Below are 27,900 nucleotides of genomic sequence, written 5' to 3'. Positions count from 1 at the left end.
CTTTAGAAGAGGAAGGCCTTTTCTCCCAGAGGATGCCGGCCTCACGGTCAGGCTTTAAATCTTACCTGATACGAGCAGTTGTCCTGATGTACCATCTCAGTGCATCCTAGGGCGCAGCCCCAAAGCAGGACTGCTCAGCGAGGAGGCTGCGGAGGGGACGCGCGGAGCATCCGCAGGCGGAGAGACGCCCTGGGAAGGCAGGGGCTCCCCGCAGATTAAAATGGATGCTGTTTCGCAGATCAACCTGCGCAGTGGCTCTGCCTGTGCCGGGAAGCGCGCAGCGCGCCGAGCTGCTCTCCGCGGAAACCAGCAGTGAGGCTTGCAAACATGGAGCTAGGACCGGGCTGGGGGGAGGGGGCGCGCTCATCACTGGCACAATCAGCCAATTATATTATAGGCACAAAGAAAAGGATCAGGCTGGGGCTGGTGTGACCTTCTGGTGCTTTATGAAGGCAGTTAACTGATGTGGAAACATTCTAGTCCTCATTAAAGGGAAAAAGGCCAGGGAGGGAGAGGGAGAGAGACAGACACAAATCAATGTTGCAGTTGAACATTTCTGACCCCTATCATCATCCTTCCTGCCCACAGATGTTGCTTGGATGGTGCTTATAAACAAGAGGCCTTAAGGCTCAGTTCGGAACTTTTAATGTGCAAAAGGAAAACGGCCCATTTGGAATACTGACACGGGAAGGACGTCTTCTGTGCTGGGTTTTTGAAGTGTTTGTCAACTTTACAACTAAAAGAAAGGTCTTCATTCTTCAAAGAATATTATTTTGTACTTCTTTGGATTTCCCACTGATTTTTGGCTCTTCCCTGATTTTTAAGTCACACAGAAATAAGGTGAAAAGCTTAGAAAAGTCAGTATAATTTGTCCATCTTATGAAAATAAAACTAAACTGCAGCTTTTTTAAAAAGGCGCTGTGTGTGTATCTATGTGTATATCTATTTATCTATTTAATCTATATACCAATGCTGTAACTTGAATAAACACCCACATCATAACACAAATGATCCTAGAAACCAACCATTGTACCTAATAGAAAGAATTTTGGACTTACAGATAGTAATCAAAGGAAGTACAAGTTGGACCATACAAGTTTCTGAGGATAAAATGATCCAATTTCTGAACTGCTTCAGGGCCTTTCTAGGGTTTTAGAATTTATAAAAAGGAACAACCAGGCCTGTAAATTTTTGAAGCTAATTTAATGACAGAAAATTAAGAAAATAAACACAATAAAATAAAATTTCCTTATTCATTTTCCTCAGTTGCCCCAGGCAATTTGTTTTATTGTTTCTTAATAAACTGGCCCTGAGCACTTAATAGTACTCTGTAAAAACGTGGCTGAATTTAAACCATCAACTTTTTAAGAAATTCAATAGGGATATTATTTTTATGCTATGTTAATATATCTATCAATTTATCTTCTCAAAAACTCGTATTAATAACCGCACAGTCTTCATTATGCTACTGATAAAGCAAAACAAGTACTTTTTGCCTGAGGAATGAAATCTACATGTTTGACATATTTTCATATCAAGCGCTATCTTAATGGTGAGAGTTTGTGTTAGGAATAGATTTTTAATTGTATAACAACGCCTCTGTTGCTTGGAAGGAGAAAAACCTATTGTCATAAATATTCTTAATTTTTGCTATTTGAGATTCAAACAGGAGAAAAGTTTGCTACCTCAGTGCAGAAGCCTGACCTACATTGTGAGTCACCTTAGACACAGGATGAAGAAAAGAGGAGTGAAACTTTCCAAGAAGAGGGAACAACAGGCAATCCATCCCCATCCCAACCTCCATCTTCCCATATTGAGTATTCCACACGGGGCAGAGACAGACAGGGACGTCTGTGTGGAGTGCCTTGTCATGCAACCACCTGGATGGAGGTTCTGGAATCCTAAGTATGTGCAAGGAAAAAGTAGGCCAATGTAAAAGCTTCTTTTGCAAGGTAGCAAATAAGATGAAATGGAAATCTTACGCCTAATGTAAAAGGCATAATCCCAACGTTCCGAGACAGAACAGCTCTAACTTCAAAGGCTGTTCAAGCTTTACTCAAGTTACTACTCTGACAATCTATGACCTTAAGACTCAGGAACATGCTTTCAAAAGCTGTGCAAGGCCACTTCCTGGACTCTGTTCTCTTCTGAAAACTGGAGGCTCTGGGATACGTTACATAAGCTCCTGAAGACATTTATCATGTGCTGTTAAAAAAAAAAAAAAAAAAAAAAAGCCTAAACATGATCCCACTCTTCACAGTTGCTGTTCCATAAATAGTGGAAGTGACTCAGAGGTGGCTCCGGGGAGAACAGATTTCTGACAATTGTATCCCAAATCCTGTCAAAAAAATCTTCTCAAGTGGTATCAACAGGATTAAAAAGAAAAAGAAAAAAAAGAGATACATCAAGCAAGCTTCCCTTTATAGCCATTCATTAGAAAGGACTTTGTGTTACAATTTAAACTATGATTTGCTAGTACAAAAAACTTTAAACAGAAACCAGCTGTTCTGAGAACATTTAAGCTAGAATAATTTATCAAATTACAGTAGTGTTTGTTATTTTTGAACTAAATATTGATGAGCTGTTTCAGTATAGAATATGGAGCACAGAGGGGCTTTTTTTCTCCCCAAGCCCTTACAGACTTCCCTTCCCACAGAAAGTACTGGATCTCAGATTTGGGTGGGGCCTAAAGAGATACACTGTTGTTTTCCAAATATGGAAACAAAGGCCTAAAAAATTGTTCGAGAACACACTGAAGAGTATTTTTAAGATTTATGTATTTCATTGTATGTAAAATTTATCTTAAAAGTATAAAAAAGATATGGTTAACAAATTTGAACTCTAGTTAATGACATGCAGGCTGAAGTATTTAGGCGGTGGCTTACTAACATCTATAACTGACTTTGAAACTAATCAAATACAGGAGATGAATTGATGGATGGAAGGATAGGTTGATGGAAGGCTGTGACAAAGCAAGTTTAGTAAAACATTAATTCTTCAGTCTGAATGGTGCACAAACAGGCATTCACCTAAGAACTTTTCTGTTTGAAAATATTCTTAATGAAATGTTGGGAAAAAATTCAGTTATTGGGGGTAGGGAAAATGAACACGGAAGTCATCGTCCTCAGCATCACATTTTAAATTTTCCTTAGGAAGTTTGGAAAAGCAGGAAGAAATTTTCCATAGCTTAAAGTTTTGCTTCTTTACAGGGACATGGAAGAAATGGAATTGCAGGGGAAATTAATCCAGTTCACATTAGGAGAACAAGGTCCTCAAATGACCCACCCAAAGGAGAACACAATTGGCATCACTTGTGACAACAAAGCTGCGAAAATGGCTTTGCAGTTTACAGGGTATTTTCCCCAACATCTCCCTTGATTCTTACAACCCTGTAGTTGAAACAACTACATTCCTATTATCTGCCACATGAAGAAGTGTTTCTGCCCTCAAAGAGTTTGGTAAGAGAAATAAGGCAATCTACACAAATAACTGTACATAATGATGAGTGAATGAATTAAGTGCCTCCAAAGAGATTTTGTTGTTTGCTCACTAGGAATTCAGAAGAGGAAGAAAACTCTTAGATAGGGTAAACCAGGAGACTGCAATAATCTTGTTCATTTGGTCTGTCTTAAGTGTCTGTCTTTTCTATTTCTAGATTAATATAAGTTTCCTTAGAACTTGGATCTCAGTTGGTTTATTCGGTGCTATTATCCCCAGCATCCAAAACAGTACCTGGCATTTCATAGGCTGTCAGTAAATATATTTTAATGAATGAATAAATAATTATGACCCTCAAAAAGTTACCTCATTGCTCGTAGCCTCAGTTCCCTCCTCTATAAATGAAGTGTGTTTATTCCCTGTTCACTGTGTTGCTGACAGGATGAAATGAGAATAACGAGTAAAACACATTGCTCAGGAAAGGATCAGAAATGGGTTTTCCCCCCATCTCCTAATCAAAGGAAAGAACAACAGTTCAAAGCATAAAGAGAGGCCTGAAAGATGGAGGTGACATGGGAAGGGAAAGGAAAAGACAGAGGGATGCATCCCCTGACACACTGAAAAATGAACTGAAGGCACCTCAGCGGGGAAGAGACATGGGGAAGTGAACAAGACAAGGAATCCTAAGCCTCCAAGGCCACTGCTAGAGTAACACTGGTGCTGGGGAAGAAATAGGGAAGTTAGAACAAACTAATTCTGAGGGATTGGGTTGCAGTGAGGGGGCCTTTTATTTTTTTATTTTTTTATCATAAAGTTATCAGTTGAAGGTGCAGGAGGCGACTGGGGCTCACGACAGAAGTCAGGCAGACAGACAGAATTTGGGGGTCTTTTGCAGGGGGAGCACAGTTGAAACCATAGATATGGATTAGACTAAGGAAGAGAGTCTAGAGAAAAATGAGAAACAAAGCCATCACTCTGGTAAGCAAAATAATGACACCTCAAAATATCTACATTCTAACCCCCATGTAGGAAACAGAAGTGAAGGCTGCTGATCAGCTGACGTTGAGATGGGCACATTATCCTGGGGGGCCCAATGTATCACAAGGGTTCTTACAAGGTAAAAGGAGGAACCAGAGGGATGGCAATATAAGAAAGAATATGCACAATGGGGTTGGTTGGCTTTGAAGACAGAGGAAGGGGTCACAAGCCAAGGAATGTGAAAGGCCTCCAGAAGACAGAAAAGGCAAGGCACTGTTATGAGGGTTCAGGGAGAGAGGAGGCAGACACAGCCCAAAGGCTTCAAATATTGCAGGGAAGCTGAAAAGACTAATAGGTTGAAAGGGAAACACAACCCAAAGCCATTAGTTTTGACTATTAGGAAGTTATCAGTTTCCCTTAAAAAAATAATTTTTGCAGTAGTGTGTTAGGGATGGAAGCCAGGTTATAGGTGGGTAGGAAGTTGAGGAACTGAGTAGATAGCAGTTTGCCAAGTTTATGGATCAATAGAGCGTTACAGTGGTAGCTTGAGTAGGTAATAGAATTAGAGAGTTCATGTTTGTGGCTAATGTTTAAGATGGGGGGATCCAAACATCTATGTGCACAGCAGGAAGGGAGCCAGGCAGAAAGGAGAAACTGACGATGGTGGGCGGGAAATAACTGAAAGGGCCAGGTCCTGGCAGAGTGATCTCAGGAGCACATGATAGGGTTCATTCAGCCTTGGAACTCGTGGTATGGTGAGTCCAGTTACAAAGCAATGTTGAGTAGGGAGGAGGTTGCAGGGGGAGATGGAGAAGATGCAGGAGCATATAAGGTGAGTATCCTTGACTGGGTCTTTGAAAAAGCAGTGATGCTATAGACCTCAAGGACAGGGAGGCTGGCCTGGTTGAGATCTGAGAGGCTGGACCAGTGTAGGGGAAGCTTTCCCAGGAGATTTTGTAGGGAGTGTTGCTGTACGACTTGGGAAAATTCAATTAATGCGATTGAAGAACAAGATAAACAAATGTTACTGATGAAACTTACAAGACATATTAAGTATAGGCGGTGAATGTGTAGTAGCTTGCCGGACAGAGGTAGTATGTGTAGCTGTGTTAGATTCAGACAAAAAGTCAGTAAGCACACAGAGGCGGAATTCATGAGATGTGTTAAGTATTGAAAAGTTAATAACCTGGATGTGTTAGACCTAGATCAAGGATGTGTGCCAAGCATAAGAGCCCCAAAAATAATGGAAAGACTAAAGAATCCCCTACTATTCATGGTACATGAAATAACCTGAGGCATACAAGTCACTCAATATAGATTAGGTGGTAAAGACTGCCCTTTGGTGACAACCATTCTGGCTCTCTGTGTCCTCTGCCCCAAAAACACAATCCATAGCTGCTATCAGGGGAGGAGGTAAGCTACAGAGGAAACCAAGGGGTCTCGCTCCCCCGGTTTCTGACAGAGTGAGCTGTGTGTCATTAGTAGACACTTACTGTCTAACTGGGCCTCCTTTCTCAAACCTCCACTCTGGTTTGTAACCACATCATTGACAGAGGGTGGTTGTGGAAGATGGGCTGGGCATATAAACACTGCATAACCCAAGACTCAGGTGGCATGGTCCTTCCATACTCTGGTACCATATCCTAAGTCTGATTCTGGTGAGGCAGGAGAGGAGGAAGTTAGGGAAAAATCCTGAGAAGTGGAATGAGGAAGTAGGAGCTGACATCACAGACCAACAAGCCACTAGGTCCTCTCACCAGAGCCCCTACCTCCACCCATGATCAAAGGGAAACAGTTGATGGCAGGAAACCCCTGTGGTGGTCACAGAAGTCAACAACAACAAGGACTGGCTAAAATCAGGTCATTCCAAGATGAAGGAAAAGTTGAACCCTGATCCCGAAGCTCATTATGCCATCATTATAATGAAAACTGACACAGGTAGAAGGGGAGAACCTGAGGGGGCAAACAGCATGACACTTCTGGAATGGTGTCAGGAGCAAGGCCGCCTCCCAACCAGTAGGCAGAGTCAGCCTCTGGCGCCAGAAAGCTTAGAAACAACCCACCCCTGAAAACACATAAAATCCCAAGAACTACTGACCACAGTGCGCAGCTCCACTCAGATGGGTACTTTCATTTAACACGTCCACTCGGGTGGGTACTTGCATTTACAACGTCCACTCGGATGGGTACTTTCATTTAAAACGTCCACTCGGATGGGTACTTTCGTTAACATGCCCACTTGGATGGATACTTTTGCTTCTTTCATGGTGGCCCCCATGTGTCTCTCCTGGCCTCTTTTTCTCTACCTGAATAAAACTTGCTTTTGTTTTCATTCTGACTTGTTCTTGAAATTTTTCCTGCGTGAGTCAAGAGCCTGGAGGTTGCCTGGCACTCGAAAGGTCCAGACTGGGCTGGGGCAGGGCCACCCCTCAGCACGGAGCTGGTCTGGTGACACTGAAGTCAATTCCAGTTCACATGGAGGTGGGGGTTTTCCTACACTACCAAGCAATTCTTGGGCACTACCTGGGCTTCCTACAATTCAACTCAGTTCTGACACTCTCTACCTGGAGGAAATGTCAGATTCCAGGTTCCACAGTTGAGGGCTCAGTCCACAAGGCTGGCCTCCCTCCCCACTTCAGATGCCAGTTGCAACCCAGGTGGTCATCTGTGCTTCTATAACTGGGGAAAGGCCAGAGGTAAGAGATGCACAGGGTAAGGTATGGGGAAACAGCAAGGAGTTTCTATGTTTTCTCTCCCCGCGTGCCACCCTTCTCAAATCTCCACATGCTCACCAGCCCCAAAGCTCTCTGAATCCCGTCCTTTTTTTGAGAATCATTTTTTTGGGAGACTTTTCATGGAGAGTTCATTTCATAGGCACGATTGATTAAATCACTGATTGTCAGTGATAGATGCAACCTCCAGGCCCTCTTCCCTTCCCAGAGGTCTGGGGGTTGGGAATGAAAGTTCCCACCCTCTGACCAAGTGGTTAGTTGCCCTGGCAACCAGCCCCCAAACAGAGATGCCTTCCAAAAGTCACCTCATTAACATAACAAAAGATACTCTCAGGAAATTCTAAGAGTTTTCGGAGCTTTGTGCCAGAAATGGGAATGACGACCAAATCAGAGTATCACACTAAGTACATCCATCAGCTCATTCCCTCACTTACCCCTGCTTCCCGATATGTACTGATTTAATGAACTATGATTTGAGCATCTTAACCTGGTCTGAGACTTCTGGGAGAGTGCCTGGTAGTGGACTTGGAGGCTACTATTGCATCAAGGTCATTTCCCGCAGGAAACGATGTTTGGTGTCAAAATGTTCCCACAACTTCTTCCCACATACTCAGAGTCCCAAAAATGGGAAGTGAGAGAGGGATAAAAATAAGTTGTAATATTTTATCTTTATAGTTATAAATAAGAAGTTTACCTGAGAGTCTTACAAACTATGTAAATTCATTTACTCAGACTTTTGACTATTCTAACCCTGGTTATACTTGTGTTTATTAATTCAGATATTAAAAAAAGTTTCCCGAGCAAATTATTATTGTGACTCAAGGGTCGTCACTCTTTCTTTTCTTTTCTTTTTTTTTAAGTATTAGAATCTGCTTTTAAAATGAAAACCAATGGGCAAAACAATTAAAACTGTTTCTAATGAAAACAAAGTTATTCTTAGTTCAGATTTATACTATTTACTTATTATGTCCTTCAATGAGAACATGAGGCTGTTTTGTTAAACACAGACATTTGAAAATAGAACTTAAAGAAGTCAGTTACAGCCTTATTCCGATTGTATTTTTACATTTATTTTTTTATTTTGTTTGTGTCACATCAAGAGAATCTTTTTTCACACAGATAAATAGTTGGAAAGGGTAAAAGTCCTTTTGAAAAGCTTATGCTGCAATCTCTGGATAGTCTACATTAAATATATCCAAAAGCTTGAAAACAAAGTAATAAGACATTTATTTCAAACTTGATTTAGTAACATTGTATATCAATTACAGTTCTTATTGTAAACAAGATAAGACAGAATACCCCAATCTACAATAGGTCATGAATTTAGAACCAGACTTTCTCATTTGATATGTTGGACATTTACTAGTCATTGCATGATCCACCTATTAGACCTGATGAGAGAATGTGCCAAGCAGATGCTCCCCACCCTAACCTGGTGTGGCACCGAGCTGGGTCTCTGGGACAACTCAGATCATTTTTTCTGGCTTGGACATTCATAGGCAAGGATTTTCAGCAAGACCAGTTCAGAGCTTTCCTGGTCCATGACACATTTACAAGCTCAATTCTGAGGACTGTAAAAAACTTCTTAACCTGGCAGGACATATTAATATGCTGATATCAAAAGGGGGCGGGGGTGGATAAAAATACTTTGCATAGATATGAGGGAATAAATCACTACAAATTGGACTGAAATGGTATACTCTTGTTACCGCAGCTTTGTAGGGCAATGTTTCTCCAAAAGCCCACAGTTTCACCGACAATCTCAATTGTATCTATGTTCCAAATTATTTTCACATCTCAGAACTCTTTAATTTCCAACTTGATTTTGGGGGGCGGGCCTGGGGCCAAGATGTTTAGCAGCTCATATAATAGGTGCAAATGAGCCTCTAAAAATACCTCTTGCGACCCTGGGTTTCTACAGACACAGTTTGAAACCTGATGCATCAGGCAGTGTATAGCGGGCAGGGCAGCCTCCCTCTCCTTCCAGAATAATGAGATGGTTTATATTTCAATAGAATCTGCCAAAGTGCCTGTTTATTGGACACCATCCTAGTCCTCTCTCCATAGTATTTTCTGGCCAATGCTGACTGAAACTCGCACACTGTAGAAAAATAGTAACTGACTCAGAGATAAATTTGGGTGGAGTGTACATGGTTTCATCCCAAATTTATGTCGGTGTTTAAGGACCATTTCTTTTAGTCTCCATTTAGTCTCTGACTTTGGAGTCAGAGGGTGGCAGAAAAAGTGAGGATAGTATAACCTGCCAGGGCTAACACAAGACTTTGCAAATAAAAATGAGTTCATCAGTCAAGAGAGGTCAAGCCAGAACTGGGAGGGGAGGGGGAGGAAGAGAGAGAGAGAGAGAGAGAGAGAGAGAGCGCGCGCCGAGAGAGCGCGCGTGTTTGGGGGCGGGGAGAAGGCGGGGGTTAGCAGGGGACATACCTCTCCCTTCCATCCCTCCAGGTTTTTTAGTAGCCCAGATAGCCTTACCTACCAATATAAGTGCATTTAGCTAAGGCAATATTTGGAACACCTGACGACAAAAAAAAAAAAAATAATAATAATAATTTCTCTGAGGTAGTGGTGGTTTTTTTAAAAGCCGATGAACAGATCAGGAAAGGGGACTGCCCCTTATCTTGAAGAAAGGTGACCTCTAGTGGACAGCTGTGCTTTTCAACCAGTTTAAACTATGAATAGGCTTAGGAAACAAAAATAAAGAGTAAGCTCCATTGTTTGACATTTCAATGATATTTTAAAAATGGGCTGACTCGTAAATGATCATCTCCAGGTACTTCCCTCCCCCACCCCCCCTTTTCAGGGTGTTTATTTTTAAAATTTTTAAACCAAGGTTATTTTATATAAGGTTTCCAAAAATAATCTTATAAGCAACAATAACAAAAATGAAACAAAACAGAAACAAAAAAATATTATTACATATTGAGTGAGTCAGCAAATGTGATACATGTAAAGGCACTGATTGTTTTTTTCTCTTTTACATTGATTGTGGAAAAAATATTTCTGAAACTAAACACTAGATCACTAGTTTCTTATAAAATTTTATTTTTATTATAAAAGCTACTGTTTTAAAAAGATTTACTTCACAGACTAAAGCAAAATAATGATGAAAAGAAAGGGAACAATTTATGTAGTATATTTCTTCTGAAAACTATTTGCTCATCAACTGATGTATTTTCTTAGTTCGTCACTGAACTCCAGACAGAGGCATAACAGTTTATGATTAAGCTCAACATAATCTCTAAGAAACTATTAAAATTCTTTAGTGGTCCTTAAATCTTTTTTTCCATCCTCAATATAAGAGGAGTGATGAAATGCTATTAGTTATAATGAGATTTAGCACTTAAGGGCTTTCTCCGGTATATCCTCTAACCAGCTTTTCCGGGGTCAGTTAAGCAGCAACCTGGAATGGTTTTATAATCGTTTCATTCTCACCCCTCAGAAGAGGTGTCAAATGGTTTTAGTTGCTAAAGAGTAGGAGAGCAAACATTGGTCTAAAAAGTTTTTATATTAAAAATGCCGGAATATGATTTAATCTCATTAACTTGCTTCATCTTAAAATTTTTGAATTAAGACAGTTTCTCATCTTTAAAAAAATAAATTCTTTCAGAATATGAAAGCACTGGTTAGGAAATTATACTCCTCCAAACAGGTGAACTCCGTTCTCAGAGCGGAGGGTTAAAATCAGTCATGGGTTATTTATAAGCAGTAAAATTAATCTGCAGATTAATATCAAATCTTGTAAAACTCTGTAACAAACCAGTTTTTCTTTGTGAAGGGCAAAGACAGCCTCTTTGAAACACATAAGCTGGGCCAACAAAATGTTCATTTATTGTAAGTGCTCGGGCTTTTTCATTATTCACTAAGAAATGCCAAGATAGAAATCAGCATTCTTTCGCGGTCCAGGGACCTGCACAATACCGACCTACCCCAGGCCAACACCTTTCCTCTCTCGTCATCTGAGGTGATGCTAAGGGACAGTAGAGCTGGCTTTTTTCCATCCTTGACATTCAAAAGAAAAAAAAAAACACCTAGAAAAACAAACACGATCCATTTTGCCCAAGCGCCAATGCTGTTTCTCTTCCTCTGACTTCCGGGGTAACTGGGAGGTCTAGTAGCAGGCGGGAGACGCATGCATCTGCTTTGCAGGCTGCGGTGGAAACTTACACGGACAGTTCAAGCTACTTGTGTTTTGTTTTGAGGTTTTTTAAATCAAATTTCCCAAGGACAGAAGTGATTTTTTTCCAGCAGATCTGTCACTACAGCTGAGGCCATTGGACCTTTGACCCCAATGTTGGAGGCATACATTTATAAATCATCATTTTTAAAAAATTTAGCCTCTTTTACTCACTTGGCTTGCAGCCCTGATATGATAGCTTCGATTGTTCCATGCTTCTGGGTTTATTTCCCAAACTGTTGTAAAGGCTTAAGCACTTGCAGCCTTAGTTACTCTTTGTAAATCAAAAATGTGTCTAATAAAAACATAAATCAGATTGTCACATTTTGGCTTAAAACTCCTTGCTCGTTTCCCACAACATCCTGAATCCCTCCGGGCCCCGGTCTACCCTCCAGGCTTTTTTTGAACCTCTCACAATCCTGCTCACTTAGCTGTGGGCAGACGGGCTACCTTTCAGATTCTTAGAAAGGCCAAGATCGTCCACATCAGGGCCTTCACAAGTTGCCTCTCGACCTGAACGTCCCTCCTTTTTCACCCACAGTAAAATCTCTTGCTTACAGTTGGAGGCCTTTCCTTAGCCCCCAGTCTAAATAATGTCCTGCCTCAACTTACTTAGCACATACTGTTTTCTTTCTTCAACTAGCACAGGGCTAGGCATATAGTAGCCGTTCAATAAATATTTGAATGAACAAATGAAATTCTTTAAGTTTTCTAACATCAGGGTCTTGGGATCCAGGGCAGCAGTGTGCCTACAACCAGCTGCTATTAGTTTAATTCACCCCGTGGCAAAGCCAGTCAAGTGGCGACTTCCTCATCTCAGGGTAATGGGAAGCTTTCACCTGGGCAACGCAGTGGCTGACTTCCAGCTTATGAGCCAAGCAGTGAGGCCTTCCAGCTACATTTCCCACCTCACTGTGAACCACTGTGGCTTTGGCAGGCTCCAAGGGGCCCCTCTCTTTGCAGATTGCCAACTGGACCTGTAGGCAAAATAATCGTTCACAGCTCCCCATGGAAGCTTAACACTTCCTAAACTGCGTCCACTCGTCCACTAGACCACTGCCCCCAACTGCAAACAAAGTTAGTTGAAAAGGAAAAAAAAAACTCCAACAACGTAGTGTTTGTTTCCCCTTCTCAATTTGTTATCTTGTGTGATGGACTGTTGGTTCCTGGGGATGGCCTGGCAAAATAGCAAATGATTTGATAACGTCAACTTGTGCACTCCAAAAAAGGGGATATTGATAAGTATAAAATGTCTGAATTCTTATATTTAAGAAATGAGAAAGTGTTCCATCTTGTTTTCGAATCAAAAAAAAAAGAATGCAAAATTGCCAGCAGGAAGGGGAACTGGGTTTGTGAGACACGCTTTTAAATTTGCCTGCCTACTGCGGAGGTTTGGGCCAGAGGAAAACACACACACACACACACACACACACACACACACACACACACACACGGAAAAATTTAGCATGTTTGCTTTCTTAGAGAAAAACAAGCAAACAAAAATGACAACTAAAAACAAGCACTGATCTACAATTTAAGCTGTAGCTTTCCCAAAAGAAGCCTCAAGTTTGAAGAAGCAACGCTGGATGTGGCTTGAGTCAGTAATCCAAATGCTCTCCCTCTGCAGAAACTATTCACTATTCCACATAATGGCATCCTCACCGCCTGTGATTGCCACAGCAAGAGAACTGCTAACATTTCAGTTCTCCAGGTCCTCGCTTTCCCTGTCTCGACGATTAGTTAATCCTGAATCAGGGTAGACGGCTGGCACTGCTGAACCCAGAAAGCCTGCGAGGATGCCTCCTGTAGCACAAGAGCCGTAATCTGGGGCTGACGGCTAAATCTGTGCAGGGGTTTTGCTTTTGCTTGACGGTGAGTGGGATGGGGCAGGTGGGCCGCCCATCCCCAAGTAAATGACGATTCAATCTTGAAAGTGTCCCTGCCCTGCCCGTGTGATATCTTTTTCTGCCCCAGGCCTGCTGCTGTGGGATGTGTGTGCTGCAGGAAATGGACGTCTCCCAAAGAGACGCCAAGAGCATTCCTACAAGCAGGTAGGAAGTGCTCTCAAGGAAGGACTCAATGCTCTGTGTGGCATGAATGATAATCAGTCATGTTTCACTTGCAATGAGAATAACTCTCAATTTTCAAATGTATTCATACATGGGGGTAATGACAAGAAATGAGGAATCCTTCTGAAAGTGATGCTTATTCTTCAGGTTGAAAAAATGGTGATTAAAAATTGGGGGTTCATAAAGTTTTAGATGCACTCAATTGTTTTCTTATTTACATGCGATGTGGTTAAGGCGTTTTCCTTATTTTCAAAGTACTCTTCTTCACTGGAATGTTGACATGTGGATGGGGTGATAACTCAAATGGCCTGGCTCCTCCATGGTCATGTTTTACCTGTTACTTGCTTTTATAAGGGTTGGAATAAACACTCGGTCAGTGACATACTCGTGGAGCCCTGTGCAAAATGAAAATGGGAACCCGTTGTTCCAAAATCATTAAGAATTTCAGGATGGTCACAGCAGAGCACGAAGCCAGGGGTGGGGTACCCCTGAAGCCCAGGGCCCGGGGTGACTGCAGAGGCTCCACACACACAACTGAGGGCCGTCCTGAGTGGCAGATTGGGGAGAAGGGAGCCGGACACGCAGTCATTCCATTTGAGAATTATGTGGGCTCTCAGTTTTGGAAGAAAAAGAAATCTTTGATTATTGGTCTATGGATATCAATGAAAAGACATAACTTCCCTCCCTATGACAGGAATTGAAATTTATGAGGTTGCCAAGGAGGGGAGGAGAAAAGTGACCTTTCCCAAACACCTACCATAGGCCAGCTGCTGGGCGCCAAGCTGGCCCTGATGTTGTCACTCTTCCTTCTTGGTCCCGTGGAGGACCAAGTCCACACTACAGACGAAGAAGCTGAGGCCTGTGGTGAGTTTAAGTTTAGCTGCTTCAAGTTTAGAAAGAGCAGGCTGAGGACCACAGATACTACAGAACACTTGGGGGTACCCTGGAATTCTGGATGAGATTTCTTTCCTGACCCACCTCCCTCTCGGACCACGCATCCTCACTGTTGTCGGCTCCAAGGCCCCAGAGAGCTGTGTGCTCTGGGCAAGAACTCTTCCCCCACCTTCAGCAGCAGCAGCCTGTCCTCTGCTTTCTGTCTTAGAAACCAGCTTCACCGCAAGGTCTCTTCTACTCGTACTTGCTCCCTCAACTCCCAGGCCATCCACACCCACCTGTGCGCCTTCCTACATGGCTCTAACACCCTGCGTAGGCCCCAGTGCCTCCTCCGCCGCCTTTCCAGTCGGCCCTCTTCTCGGAACATTTCCTTCACCATCTTGCTCCAACAGGAACCTGAAGGCCCCGTCGCCCCTACAGCTCTTTCCAAGGCCCATTGGATGGGCAGTTGTCTTCCTTGCTACCCTCTTAGTTCCAGACAAGTGTTAGACACCCGGCTCTAACTCTCCTTCCATCAGATTCCTGATACCGCCCCTGGTTAACTTTCCCAGTTGCAACCACCTATTCCTCCCACACGCTACTCTGCCTTATGCTTTGAAGAGTCACTCTTCGATGTGAGCTGTTCTAACTCCTGGGAATTTCCATGTCTATTACAATGATCCCTCTAATATTTTGACTACTTTCTTCCATTCTATCTCAGTTTTACCCACTCCCAAGGTCATATCCTGACCTTGCCACGACCAACAACTTCATTGCTTCCAAAATTTCGTCTTCAGCCTCCTATTCTCCCAAAATTTCACCTTACCATTCCAGCTCATTCTCTCCAGTATTCTAATTCCACTATTTCTTCTGCTACACTAGGCCCTACACACCACATATTGCTCACTCCCTTTCTACTTCACTCCCTTCCTTTCTCTACACACCTTAGATTCTATGGTCCGTCATCCTAACCAGCAACTCTCTCACTTTGTACTCACTTGGTTAAATACCAAACGTGGATAAATTCAGCTCTTTGCTACTCTGTTCAGGTTGATATATGTGGCTGGAGGAAAGTACACAACCCTACCAACTGCTCTCACTTTAAATTCATGACCACTAAGCCCAAGTATGTCGTTGGCACTGCCTAGTCCTCTCTGTATTTCCCCAGTCCATTCACTCCCACTCTCCTAGACAATCACATCGCACCGCAAAAGAGCTGTGTAGACTTTCTGTCTATAATTTCTCTCTGCCCTTTGTTCTCATTTGAACACCCTCCAGTTAGGCTTTGTCTCCCCCATGCCACTGAAATGGCTACACTTTCCTCAGTGCCGAGGTCAGTTACTCATTCTTCCTCACACTAGATCTGTAAGAAGGCTCAACACAGACCGCTTCTGAGACAACATTCTCTACTGGTTCTTTGTCTGCATTATAGGCCGTCTTCCCCGATCCCTCCTCATTTCTCCCACTTTTACCTACTGGAGCTAGGCTGCCCAATATGATAGCTATTAGCTCCTGCGGCTATTTAAATTAAATAAAATTAAAAATTCAGTTCCTTAGTTGCACTAGTCATGTTTTAGTGCAACTCAGTAGCCACATGTGCCTGATGGCTGTCGTACTGGACACAGCGGATGCAGAACACTTCCATCATCACGGGACAGCACTGCACTGGAACACCCAAGGCCCAGTCCTTGGGTTTCTTCTCTGTTTGAACTCATTCTCTTGGAGATGTCATACAGTCTTTTGACTGGTGACTCCAAAATTATACCTCTAGCCGGGACCATTCCCTGAACACCAGATTCCTTTATCTCACTGCCTACTCACCATTTCATGGTTAATAGGCATCTTAAATTTGTCCTACCTAAAATGAACTCCTGTCTCTTCCCACCCTTGACTCCTACAAACTATTCTACCCAGTCTTGGGGTCACTATGAACTCTTCCCTTCCTCTTACCCCACAACGAACCAGCAAATCCTCTTTGGCTGAAGCTTCAAATATGTTCAGCCTCTGCCCACTTCTCAGCACTTCCACAGCTACCGTTCTGGTCTGAATCACTGTCAGCTCTCACTTAGATTATTGTGAAGGTTTTCTAGAAGGTTTTCTACCCAGACTTCCTACTTCTGTCCTTCCATCATCCCCCCACCTTGGCCTACCCTCACATTCTTCTAAAAGGTAACCTGATTACATCGCTTCTCAGGTCGGCTCAAAATCCTCTTGCAGCCTCCATCTCACTCAGCGTAGAAGCCCAAGCCCAAGCCCTGCCAAGAGCCCGCAGACACCTCTGTATCTGCCTCCCGGCACCCACATGACCAGTTCTCCTTCACTCAGACCCTGCCCCTAAACTCTTGCTCTTATTCCTTGATCAAGCCTTGATCACTCTCTTACCTCAGGGCCTTTGCACACTCTGCTTCTTCTGCTTGAAACTCTCTTGCCCCAGATGGCCCATGACTACTCTTGTACCTTCTCCAGATCTTTTCTCAAATGTGGCCTGAGCACTGAGGCCTTCCCTGACCATCCCATCTAAAGCTGTAATTTCTCCTCAGTGTTTCTCCCTGCCCCACACTCCCCATCCCCCACCTCTGCTTTATTTTCTCTCTTAGCACTTACCACATTTAAAATACTATATATGAAATTTAACAAGGTAGAAATTGTATCAAGCTTTTTCTCTGCCACAATGGTATGAAACTAGAAATCAGTTATAAGAAAAAACTGAGAAACATACAAGCACATGGAGGTTACATAACATTACTAAACAATGAAGAGGTTAACAATGAGATCAAGGAAGAAATCACAAGATACTTAGAGACAAATAAAAATGAAAACACAATAACTCAAAATCTATGGGTTGTGGCAAAAGCAGTCCTAAGAAGGAAATTGATAGCAATGCTGGCCTACTTCAAGAAATAAGAAAAATCTCAAATAAAAAAACCTAACTTACACTGAAAGGAAGCAGAAAAAGAATAACAAATCGCAGTCTGGTTGGGTAGCTCAGCTGGTTGGAGTGTCATCCCTATGTGCCAAGGTCGCGGGTTCAATGCCAGTTTAGGGCACATACAAGAGGCAACCAATGAATGCATAAATAAGTGGAACAACAGATCAATCTCTCTCTCTCTCTCTCTCTCCCCCTTCTTCTCTCTCTAAACATCAATTTTAAAAAATTAAAAAAGAAGAATAACAAAGCCCAAAGTGTGTAGAAGAAGGAAATAATAAAATCAGAGACAAAGTAAACAAAATAGAGTCTATTTAAAACAACAATACAAAAGATCAATAAAACCAAGAACTGGTTCTTTGAAAAGATAAACAATATTTATAAACCTTTAACCATACTCATCAAGAAAATGAAGAATGAAGAACTAAATAAGTAAAACCAGAAATGAGAGAGAAGTTACAACTGATGCCACAGGAATACAGAGAATTATAAGAAAATACTATAAACAATTATATGCCAACAAATTGGACAATCTGGACAAAATGGAGAAATTCCTAAAAACATACAATCTTCCCAGACAGAATCAAGAAACAGAAAATCTAAACAGACTGATGACAACCAATGAAATAGAAGCCGCATTCAAAAAAGTCCCCAAAACAAACATCCTGGACTGGATGGCTTCACAAGTGAATTTTATCAAACCCTGAAAGAAGAATTAACATCTGTCCTTCTCAAACTATTCCAAAAAAGTAAAGAGGAGGAAAGACTCCCAAGCTCATTTTATGAGGCCTGCATTATCCTGATTTAAAACCAGATAAAGACACTTCAAAGTAAGAAAATCATAGGCCAATATCCCTAATGAACATAGATTCAAGCATTCTGAACAAAATATTAGCAAACTTAATTCAGCAATACATTAAAAAGATAATTCACCATGATCAAGTGGGATTTATTCCTGGGATACAAGGTTGGTTCAATATCTGCAAATTAATTAACATGATACACCACATAGAGAAAATGAAGGACAAAAATCGTTTGATGGCGCTGGCCAGTGTGGCTCAGTTGGTTGGAGTATCATCCTGTAACCAAAAGATTGCAGGTTCTATTCTTGGTCAGGGCACATACCTAGGTTGTAGGTTTGATCCCTGGTTTGGGTGTGAACAATCTCCAGTCTGGGCACATGTGGAAGTTAACTGATCAATGTTCCTCTCACTCCCTCTCTCTCTCCAAAAGCAGTGAAAAATGACCTCAAGTGAGGATATTTAAAAAAAAGTCTGATCTTATCAATAGATGCAGAAAAACCTTTTTACAAAAAACAGTGCCCATTTATTAAAAAGAACTCTCAGCAAAGAGGGAATTGAAGGAACATGCCTCAATATAATAAAGGCTACATGTGGCAAACCCACAGCTAACATCATACTCAATGGGGGAAAACTAAAAGCATTTCCCTTAAGATCTGGAGCAAGACAGGGACATCTCCTTTGACCTCTCTTATTCAACATAGTATTGGAAGTCCTAGCCATAGCAATCAGACAGGAAGGAATAAAAGATATCCAAATTGAAAAGAAAGTACTATAACTGTCATTATTTACAGATGACATGATACTTTATAGAGAGAACCATAAGATTCCACCAAAAAACTACTAGAATAAATAAATTCAGAAAAGTAGCAGAATACAAAATACTCAGAAATAGATTGCATTTTTATACACCAATAATGAACTATCAGAGAGAGAAACTAAGAAAAAAAACCCCATTTACAATTGCATCAAAAATAAAATACCTAGAAATAAATTTAACCAAGGAGTAAAAGATTTATACTTACTTGGAAAACTATAAGACATTAAAGAAAGACATCAAATAAGATACAAATAAGTGGAAACATGTACTTGTGTTCATGGATAAGAAGAATAAATATTGTTAAAATGTCCATACTACTTGAAACAATCTACAGATTCAAAGAAATTCCTATCAAAATACCAACAGTATTTTACAGAACTAGAACAAATAATCCTAACATTTATATGGAACCACAGAAGACCCTGAATAGCCACAGTAATTTTGAGAAAGATGAACAAGTTTGGAGGTATCACACTACCTGATATCAAACTATACTACAAGCTTATAGTAATAAGAACATCATGTTGCTGATATAAAAAAAGACACACAGATCAATGGGACAGAATAGAGAGTCCATAAAAAACCCCATACCTATATGGTCAAATAACATATGACAAAAAAGGCAAGAACATGCAATTGGTAAAGACTCTCTATTCAATAAATGGTATTAAGAAAATTGGACAGATACATGCAAAAAATAAAACTAGATCACCTTTTATACCATATATAAGAATAAACTCAAAATGGATTAAAGACTTAAACTCAAAATCATAAAACTCCTAGACACAAACATATGCAATAAAATCTCTGACATTTATCTTACCAGTATTTTTTTCTGACAGATCTTCTTGGGCAAGGGAAACAAAAGAAAAAATAAACCCATCAAAGTAAAACGTTTTTGTAGAGCAAAGAAAACCACCCACGAAATGTAAAGACAACCTACTAAATGGGAGAACATATTTGCTGATATATTTGATAAGGGGTTATTATCCAATTTTTAAATTAAATTTTTGGGGTGACATTGGCTAACAAGATTATATAGATTTCAAGTGTACACTTTTATGATGCATGATCTGTATATTGCATTGTGTGCCTGCCACCCAAACTCAAATCATCTTCTGTTACCATATATTTGGGCCCCTTTACCCTCCATTACTCCCCTGCCCTCCTAATATCCAAATTTAAGGACTCACACAACACAACAGAGAAAAATGAAGAATCCAATTTAAAATATGTGCAGAGGATCTGAATAGACACTTCACCAAAGAGGACATACAGATGGCCAACAGACATACGAAAAAATGCTCAACCTCGCTAATCATCAAAGCAATGCAAATTAAAACCACAGAGAGATATCAACTCATACTTGTCAGAAAGGCTATCAATAATTCAACAAATAACAAGTGCTGGCTAGAATGTACAGAAAAGGGAACCCTAGTACGCTGTCAGTGGAAATGCAGACTGGTGCAGCCACTATGGGCAACAGGATGGAGGTTCCTCAAAAAACTGAAACTGGAACTGCCTTATGATGCAGCAATTCCCCTCCTGGGACTATATCCAAAGAAACCCGAAGCACTAGTTGGGAAGGATGGATGCATCCTTATGTTCACTGCAATGTTATTTCCAATAGTCAAGATATGGAAGCAATCCAAGTGCTCATCAATAGATGAGTGGATAAAAAAGCTGTGGTGCATATATATAGTGGAATATTACTTGGCCATAAAAATAATGAAATGTTACCATTTGCAATGGCATGGCTGAACCCAGAGGGTATCACGCTAAGTGAAAAAAGTCAGGCAGAGAAAGACAAATGCCCTGATTTCACTTATATGTGGAATCTAATGAACAAAATAAACAAAATAAAAACAGACATAAATATAGAGAACTGAGAGATGGTTACCAGAGGAGAGGGAGTTTGGGGGGCTGGGTGAAAAAGGTGAAGTGATTCAGGAGTACAAATTGGTAGTTACATAATAGTCATAGTATATAAAAGTACAGCATAGGGAATAGAGTCAGTAATATTATAATAACTATGTATGGTGCTGGGTGGGTACTAGAAATATCAGGGGGATCACTTTGTAAACCATAGGACTGTCTAACCCGTATGCTGCAGGCTCAGTGGACATTCTGACTGAGCCTCATGAGAGGCCCTGAGCCAGACCACTCAGCTAAGCAGCTCCCAGATTCCTGACCATCAGAAACTGTGAGATAATAAATGATTGCGGTCTTAAGCTGTTAAATTATACAGCTGTAAGACGTTACAAAGTAACTGGTAACTAGGATAGAGGATAAGGACCACACAGTTAAACTTATTAATTTTCAATGAAACAAAATTTTATTAAGGTAAAAATGTCCTAAATTGCCAGAAAGAAAAAGAGCCTACTATGTTTCCATAGATTAGGGCAGGGCCTCAGCGTGGCCCACCTAACCCGCCCTCTGTGACCCCGCGCAGGCTGCTTGGCATCCCCAGGCCTCCGGCCCCCTCGCAGTGTGGTCACGAGGGCGGCATGGGATCATGAGGGCTGTGCTGTCGGCATCGAGAAGGCCGATGGCAGTGGCGCCCTGACCTCAGGCTGCCCTACGAGATACGGAAGCCGGGGGAGCAGCACTGCCCCTGGCTGGGGAAGGGGCTGTGAAGCCCAGGTCATCGGGAAAGAAGAGAAGCAAGCTCATGACAGGATGTTCCGGAGGTTTGTGAGTGACCGGACTTGCTATACTGTTTGACCGTTCTTTTCCCCTTTGGTTTTGAATCTCAGAGCGCTATCATCCCCACTCGACAGTATTCCCAGCTATCTGGGTACAGCTTTTCAACCACTTTTTATCTATAGAACGTTGGCATCAGATGGCACTTGGACTGGGGGCTTCAAGGTAAGAGCACTGAAGGTACTGCCTTGGCATATGCAGACCGAAATTTCCACTCAGCTGCAGCTCACTCTTTTATGCACACTCCTGTCCTGCGTGAATGTAATAGGCGTGCACTTTGTAAAAACTATTTTGCTGATTACTAGCGAGTGGGTTGTCTGACTTCAGGGTGTATACCTAGGCTTTTGCTGACCACAGTTGCTTTAAATTCAGGTTCTTGGACTGTAGAACATTGTGAGTGTTGTGTGTAAAAAGGAAAATCAAAACAAGGAGGGCACTAGAGAGTCTGGAAGACTGTTTCTGAGGACATTCAAAACCGAGGCCTACAGGCTAGTCCTGCACAGAGTAAATATACAGCGACAAAAGGACAGTGAGGAATTTAAGTAGAAGGTGACAGGTGACACTCGATTTCTCCTCTGTTGTTATAGAAAAGCTTTAGTTGAAAAGATGTATTAATCCAGTCACTACTTCACCATAGGGTCACGCGGGTTTACTTAAATCTGATTTAATCAGTACTAAGGTGTTCTTTTTATAGTAATCCATGAGAAAAACAAGCCAAATTGAAGGCATTTTTTTAAAAAGTCAGGCACAGAGGTACAGATATGGGCAAACATCCAGAATGGCCACACAAAAGTGGGAAAATTACTTTACACTCAGCTAAGCCCTTCTTAGAGTGATTTCCTTTCCCCAGAAACCAGATGTAATTCAGTATCTGTGTTGCTTTATACAACACTTAAAGTTTCAAGAATCTGCTTGATGCTGCTCCCACTGATGAGACCCCGACACCCTATCACTTAATTTCCCTTTCAGACCTCACCCACCGTGCACAGCAATCATCCTTAATCTGCAAAGAAAATTCTTTACCTGAGCATGGGTTATATTCTTGATGTCCATGGGCTGCTGTTAACCTGGTTTTATTCATCAGAGATATTTAATTCCTTCACTTGGTCCATACATATCCATTGAATGTTTAAGATAGAGCAGGCGTATTATTAGATACAAGGGGCCGGGCTGGTGTGGCTCAGTGGATTGAGTGCTTGCCTGTGAACCACAGGGTCCTTGGTTCAATTCCCAGGCAGGGCACATGCCTGGGTTGTGGGCCAGGTCTCTAGTGGGGAGCGCTGAGAGGCAGCCACACATTGATGCTTCTCTCCCTCTCTTTCTTCCTCCCTTCCTCTCTCTCTAAAAGTAAGTAAATAAATAAAGTCTTTTAAAAATTTAAAAAAATAAGTGCTTAGCAATGAAATAAGACACAGCTCAACTCTCAAGGTGCAAACATGTAAACAGGCAAATTATACTATATAGTACAGATTTATATTATTTATACATAACACAATTATATCATTGGTTAGGGTACCTGACCAGAGCACCTGACCATGTCTAGAGGAAAGGGAGGTCATGAAAGGTTTTTTGGAGCAGGTGATGGCAGAGCTGACTTTTAGTGATGAGCAGGCATTAACTGGGCAGGTAAAGGACAAGAGTGGGCAGGATGGAAGAAACATTTCAGGCAAAGGGTACAGCAAAGTCAAAGGCATGGAAACTAGAAACAGTATGGGTTATGCAGTTCAGCAGACTGGTTTTGCTAGAGCACAGGGAACGGCAAGAAACGAGGCCAGTGTGAAGTGGTACCCAGATAGGGGAGTTCTTTAATGCCAAATGTAGGAGTTTAGGCTTTATCCCGAGGGTGTCATTAAAGGGTGTGAGAAGGAGACCCACGTGAACAGGTAGACAGGTAGGCCACCCGGGGGGAAAGCCTTAAAGGGTGAAGGGCTGGAGGCAGGAAGACTGGGTGAAGACAGCTGCAGCGGTTGGGTGAGAGATCAAAGCATTTGTAGAACTGGGGCGGCAGCTGTGATGGGGAGAGGAATGGCCTGAGACACAGTTGAAAGGTAAAGCCTGGGTGACTGATTGGTTTCAGGAAATGAAGACCAGGGAGGAGAGACAGATGTGTGGGGGGAGGCCACTGGCATGATCTGAGACAAAGGTACTGGCAGAGACTTAAGTTAGAGAAGATGATGATGAGTTAGTTTGGAACATGCACATGAGATAGTTTATGCAATTTATTTGTATAACTAATTAATTTATTCTCTCACTGTCTTCAAAAAGTAAAGGAATATATAAGTTAAATTAAACTCTGGTCTAAAATAAAGGTAGCAAATGCTGTGTTAATGGACCACATTATTAATTTATTAGCACTCCCGTGTTCACACAGCCCAGACACAGCTTCGGCACCCTTCTGAACACACTGTCCTGTCCCCTCAAGGCAGCCAGCCCGTGTTCCAGCACGATATGGTGGCCACTACCAGCCCAATGGAGAGTGCGTGCATGTGTTCCCTTCATCTAAGGCCTTGAAAGAGTTTCCATCTTTATAAGACACATCATGATTTGGAGGTATCCTTGAGGTGAATTATACCTCACTAAATTTACATAAGCAAGCCTACATTGATTTTGCATACCAGAGTCATTGGGAAGTCTTAGCATATTTCTGAGAGATTCTTAGCTTAAGGTCAGGGCAGGCCAGGCCATGGTGATCAATAGAAGCCAGTTTATCTTCTATTAACTGCCTACTAAGTGACAGGCCAGGGTTTCTCAGTATGATTTCAGCAGGACAAGCCTATCAGATGCTCCCTGGAAGGCATCGTGAGTGAGCAAAAGTCTTCCTGATGAATTAAGATGGTTTTGATTACGTCCCCCTCTCTGAGACCGAAGGCATAGCAGCGTGTTAAAGACGGTGAAATCCTCCAGTGTAGACATCCATTTAACGGAGCTTAGCCCAGTATTATCGAGAGTTATTTTGGCCCTGGAATCCTCCTATCACATGACACTAATGAAATGCCCCTAAAATTAGGAATATTTTAGTCTTCAAAACATACCCCCTGTCTAAATGAGGAACAGAAGCTCTAAAATCACGCAGGTATAAAGACGGCAAGGGAGATCTTAAATTCAGATCTCCCCTTTCCAGCATCAGGGCCCATTTCACAGGGTCACAGATCGGTGGGTGGATAAGTATTCAAGGTCAAGGCTGACGTGTCTGAGTTACACTTTCTCTTTACCAAAGAATATCAGGATGGGCTCCAATATTCTCATTGCACACCAGCTATAGCACGTGGGCCAGCCAAGGCTCTCTGTGGTGATCTTTCAAAGCTGATATCTCATCTCGTCTTTCAATGTCCTCTGCCGTCAGCCCCTTTTTCTAGGCACTTTAAAACAGCTCTGTTTTGTTTATTCTCTGCCACACCCTGAGAGAAATTCTGGCCTCTAGGCCTTTGTTCCTTCTGTTTCTGCTGCTTGGAAACCTTAGTGATCATTTGGTCCAGGTAGGTCCCCAAGGAAGCTGGCTGCAAGGTAAAGTCACCAGCAGGAACTTCATTGAGAATTGCTCTGGGGATCAATGCCTTTAAGAGAACAAAGGACGTACCAGGGGGCAGAGGGAGAAGCTGAATTCTGATGCTGCTGCAGCAAAGGCCTCACTGATCCTGGAGGGAAGCTCTGAAGCTGGCTGGCCCTTCAGGGTCAACCCAAGCTGGGAGAAAGGGGCCAGGTCAGACATTGGATATAGGCTGCCCCTAGGAAGGGGGCATGACCTTGGGCTATCTAGCCCAGAGAGGTCTCACGGGAGAACTGTCAGTTGCCAACATTCCCAGCTGCTAGAGGGGAATGAGTGCTTCATTTCTGCGGAGGGGGTGGGATGGGGCCATGGATCTGGACTGCCTGACAGTGAGTGTCCTTCCTCTACTAAGTGTTTAGGTGGCGCTTCCTACTCAGTTACTCAGGTCCATATGCTGGTCTGCATTATGCAGATGCTAATAGAACTGAGGGTCTGCGCTGTGGGCTCTATTATACTAACTTTACTCTTAGCGTGTTTTATGGGTTTCCTCTCCCTACCCAGGTTGCAAACTCCCCAAAGTTTTATATTTCTCTTGTATCCTTAACAGGGTGTAAGAAAGTGATCAATAATATATGTAGTAAAAAAAAGTAAGGGATTTGGAGCCTGAATTCCTAATTTTAATTCCCAGAATCACTACATATAAATGGATAAAATTATATGCAACACTTAATTTCTGTAAATCTTAATTTCTGAAATCACTTAATTTCAACATCTATAATGTGAGGACAATAAAAACCCTTATTTTACCCAAGCTCCAGGGCTGCTGTAGAAACAGTAAGCTGGTGAACTGAAAATGCTTTGTAAATTAATAAACTAAAACCAATGTTTTCCAATGTTGAATAGTAGACACCCACTAAAGGGAAAAAATACTGGGCCAGTGAATGTAAAACTTGATATAAATTCTTTATGCCAATAATACTTATAGAACACAGATTTACAAATACATATAAACAAAGATAATATACAATCAATTTCAATGAACAAAGACTGAGCTACTGTGATAGATGATGTTGATTTATTGGCTTTCATACATATGGTACTAACTGTAAGGCAAAGGTTCATTTAGGTTAGATATACCTATAATCCATGTGCCATGTAATAATTGTGTTTCCTCAAAACCTGTCTCCATTTTCTCCACTGTAAAACCAATCATTTATACAATGCACCATGACATCATTTGAACTTCACATAAAAATATCACTTATGTATCTTAAATCTACTTCTATTCCTTTAATTTTCTACTTTATGTGTCAATTAGAACATATATCAGGATTTTAATTTAGCTGGAGTCCATAAAACAGTGACCTTAAAAATTAAGGAACAAAAGAGGCATATGACTTATACACTAAAAATTATAACATTGCTGAGAGAAATTAATAGAACCTAAATAAATGAAGAGACATTCTATATTCATGGATTAGAACATTCACTATTATTAGGATAAACAATTCTCCTCAAATTGATCTATAGATTCAACACAATTCCTATCAAAATTCCATTGTCAGAAATTGACAAGCCAATCCTAAATTTTATATGGAACTGCAAAAGACCCAGAAAAGCTAAAGCAAGCTGGAAAAAGAACAAAGTTGGAGAACTTACACTTCCTAATTTCAAAGCATACTATAAAGATATATTAACCAAGAGAGTGTGGTACTGGCATACGGATAGACATAAACGGAACAGAATTGAGAATCCAGAAATAAACCCTTACATTTATAATCTACTGATTTTTGACAAAGGTGCCAATGTAATTCAGTGGGGGAAAGGACAGTCTTTTCAACAAATAGTGCCGGGACAACTGGATATCTGCATGTGAAAAGATGGATTTATATACTTAACTCATCATATACAAAAATGGACTCAAAATTGATCATAAAGTAATGTCAGGGCTAAAACTATAAAAATTCCAAAAGAAAATATAAAAGGCCTTCTGTGGTCTTGGGTTAGGCAGAGTTATTGAACATAACATCAAAAGCATGATTCATAAAAGGAAAAAAATGAAAAAAACCCACCAGACTTCATTAAAAAAAAAAACCCTTCTGTGCTTTAAAAATTACCAATAATAGAATGAAAAGATAAACCACAGTCTGAAATAGAGTATTTGCAGATATTATTTCTGATAATGGATTTATATCCAGAATATATATATAATGATCTCTTACAAGTAAATAAGGAAAACCAATTTTAAAATGGGATAATAAGGCCATCAAAAGATGTTTAGTGTCATTAATCACTAAGGAAATGTAAATTAAAAGAACAATGAGATACCATTATTTCTACTAGAATTGGTATAATAAAAAAGACAAAATAATTACTGGTGAAAATATGGAAAAAACTGCCCTGGCTGGTGTGGCTCAGTGGATTGAGTGCCAAAGGGTCGCTAGTTCGATTCCCAGTCAGGGCACATGCCTGGGTTGTGGGCCAGGTCCCCAGTAGGGGGCATGCAAGAGGCAACCATTCGTGGATATTTCTCTCCCTTTCTTTCTCCCTCCCTTCCCTGCTCTCTAAAAATAAATAAGATCTTTAAAAAATTTTTGAAAAAACATGGGAAAACTATTAACCTCACTCATTGCTAATGGGAAGGGAAGATGGTGGCAGTTTCTAAAATATATGTATATATAGTGTATATATATATACATATATATATACACTATATATATCTCAAATCTAAATTTACAATATAATCTTGTAATTCCAGTCCAAAGTATCTACCCACAGGAAATGAAAATACATGTACCACAAATATGTATATGTGTTCATAGCAGTATTATTAATAGTATCAAAAGAATGGAAACAATCCACATGTCTATCCACTGGTGAAT

General features: G+C 41.2%; 1 protein-coding gene across 3 annotated transcripts in view; it reads right to left on the bottom strand.

The window, feature by feature from the left end:
• The window catches only part of SCHIP1 (schwannomin interacting protein 1), a 122,003-nt gene that overhangs the window by 49,499 nt on the left and 44,604 nt on the right, over positions 1–27,900 (bottom strand). The window contains exon 1 of one of the 3 annotated variants that reach the window (XM_054580136.1): positions 66–342. The exons of the other annotated variants lie outside the window; for them this stretch is intronic. Within the exon in view, the coding sequence (XP_054436111.1) occupies positions 66–95 (30 nt within the window). The 5' untranslated portion in view covers positions 96–342. Of the gene's footprint in view, positions 1–65; positions 343–27,900 lie in introns of those variants that run through there. 3 annotated transcript variants of the gene reach the window in all.

Source organism: Pteronotus mesoamericanus, unplaced genomic scaffold, assembly GCF_021234165.1.
Source record: "Pteronotus mesoamericanus isolate MK-2021 breed Mesoamerican mustached bat unplaced genomic scaffold, CSHL_Meso_final contig_116, whole genome shotgun sequence".
NCBI lineage: Eukaryota > Metazoa > Chordata > Mammalia > Chiroptera > Mormoopidae > Pteronotus > Pteronotus mesoamericanus.
This window is presented reverse-complemented; position numbering and strand designations above follow the sequence as displayed.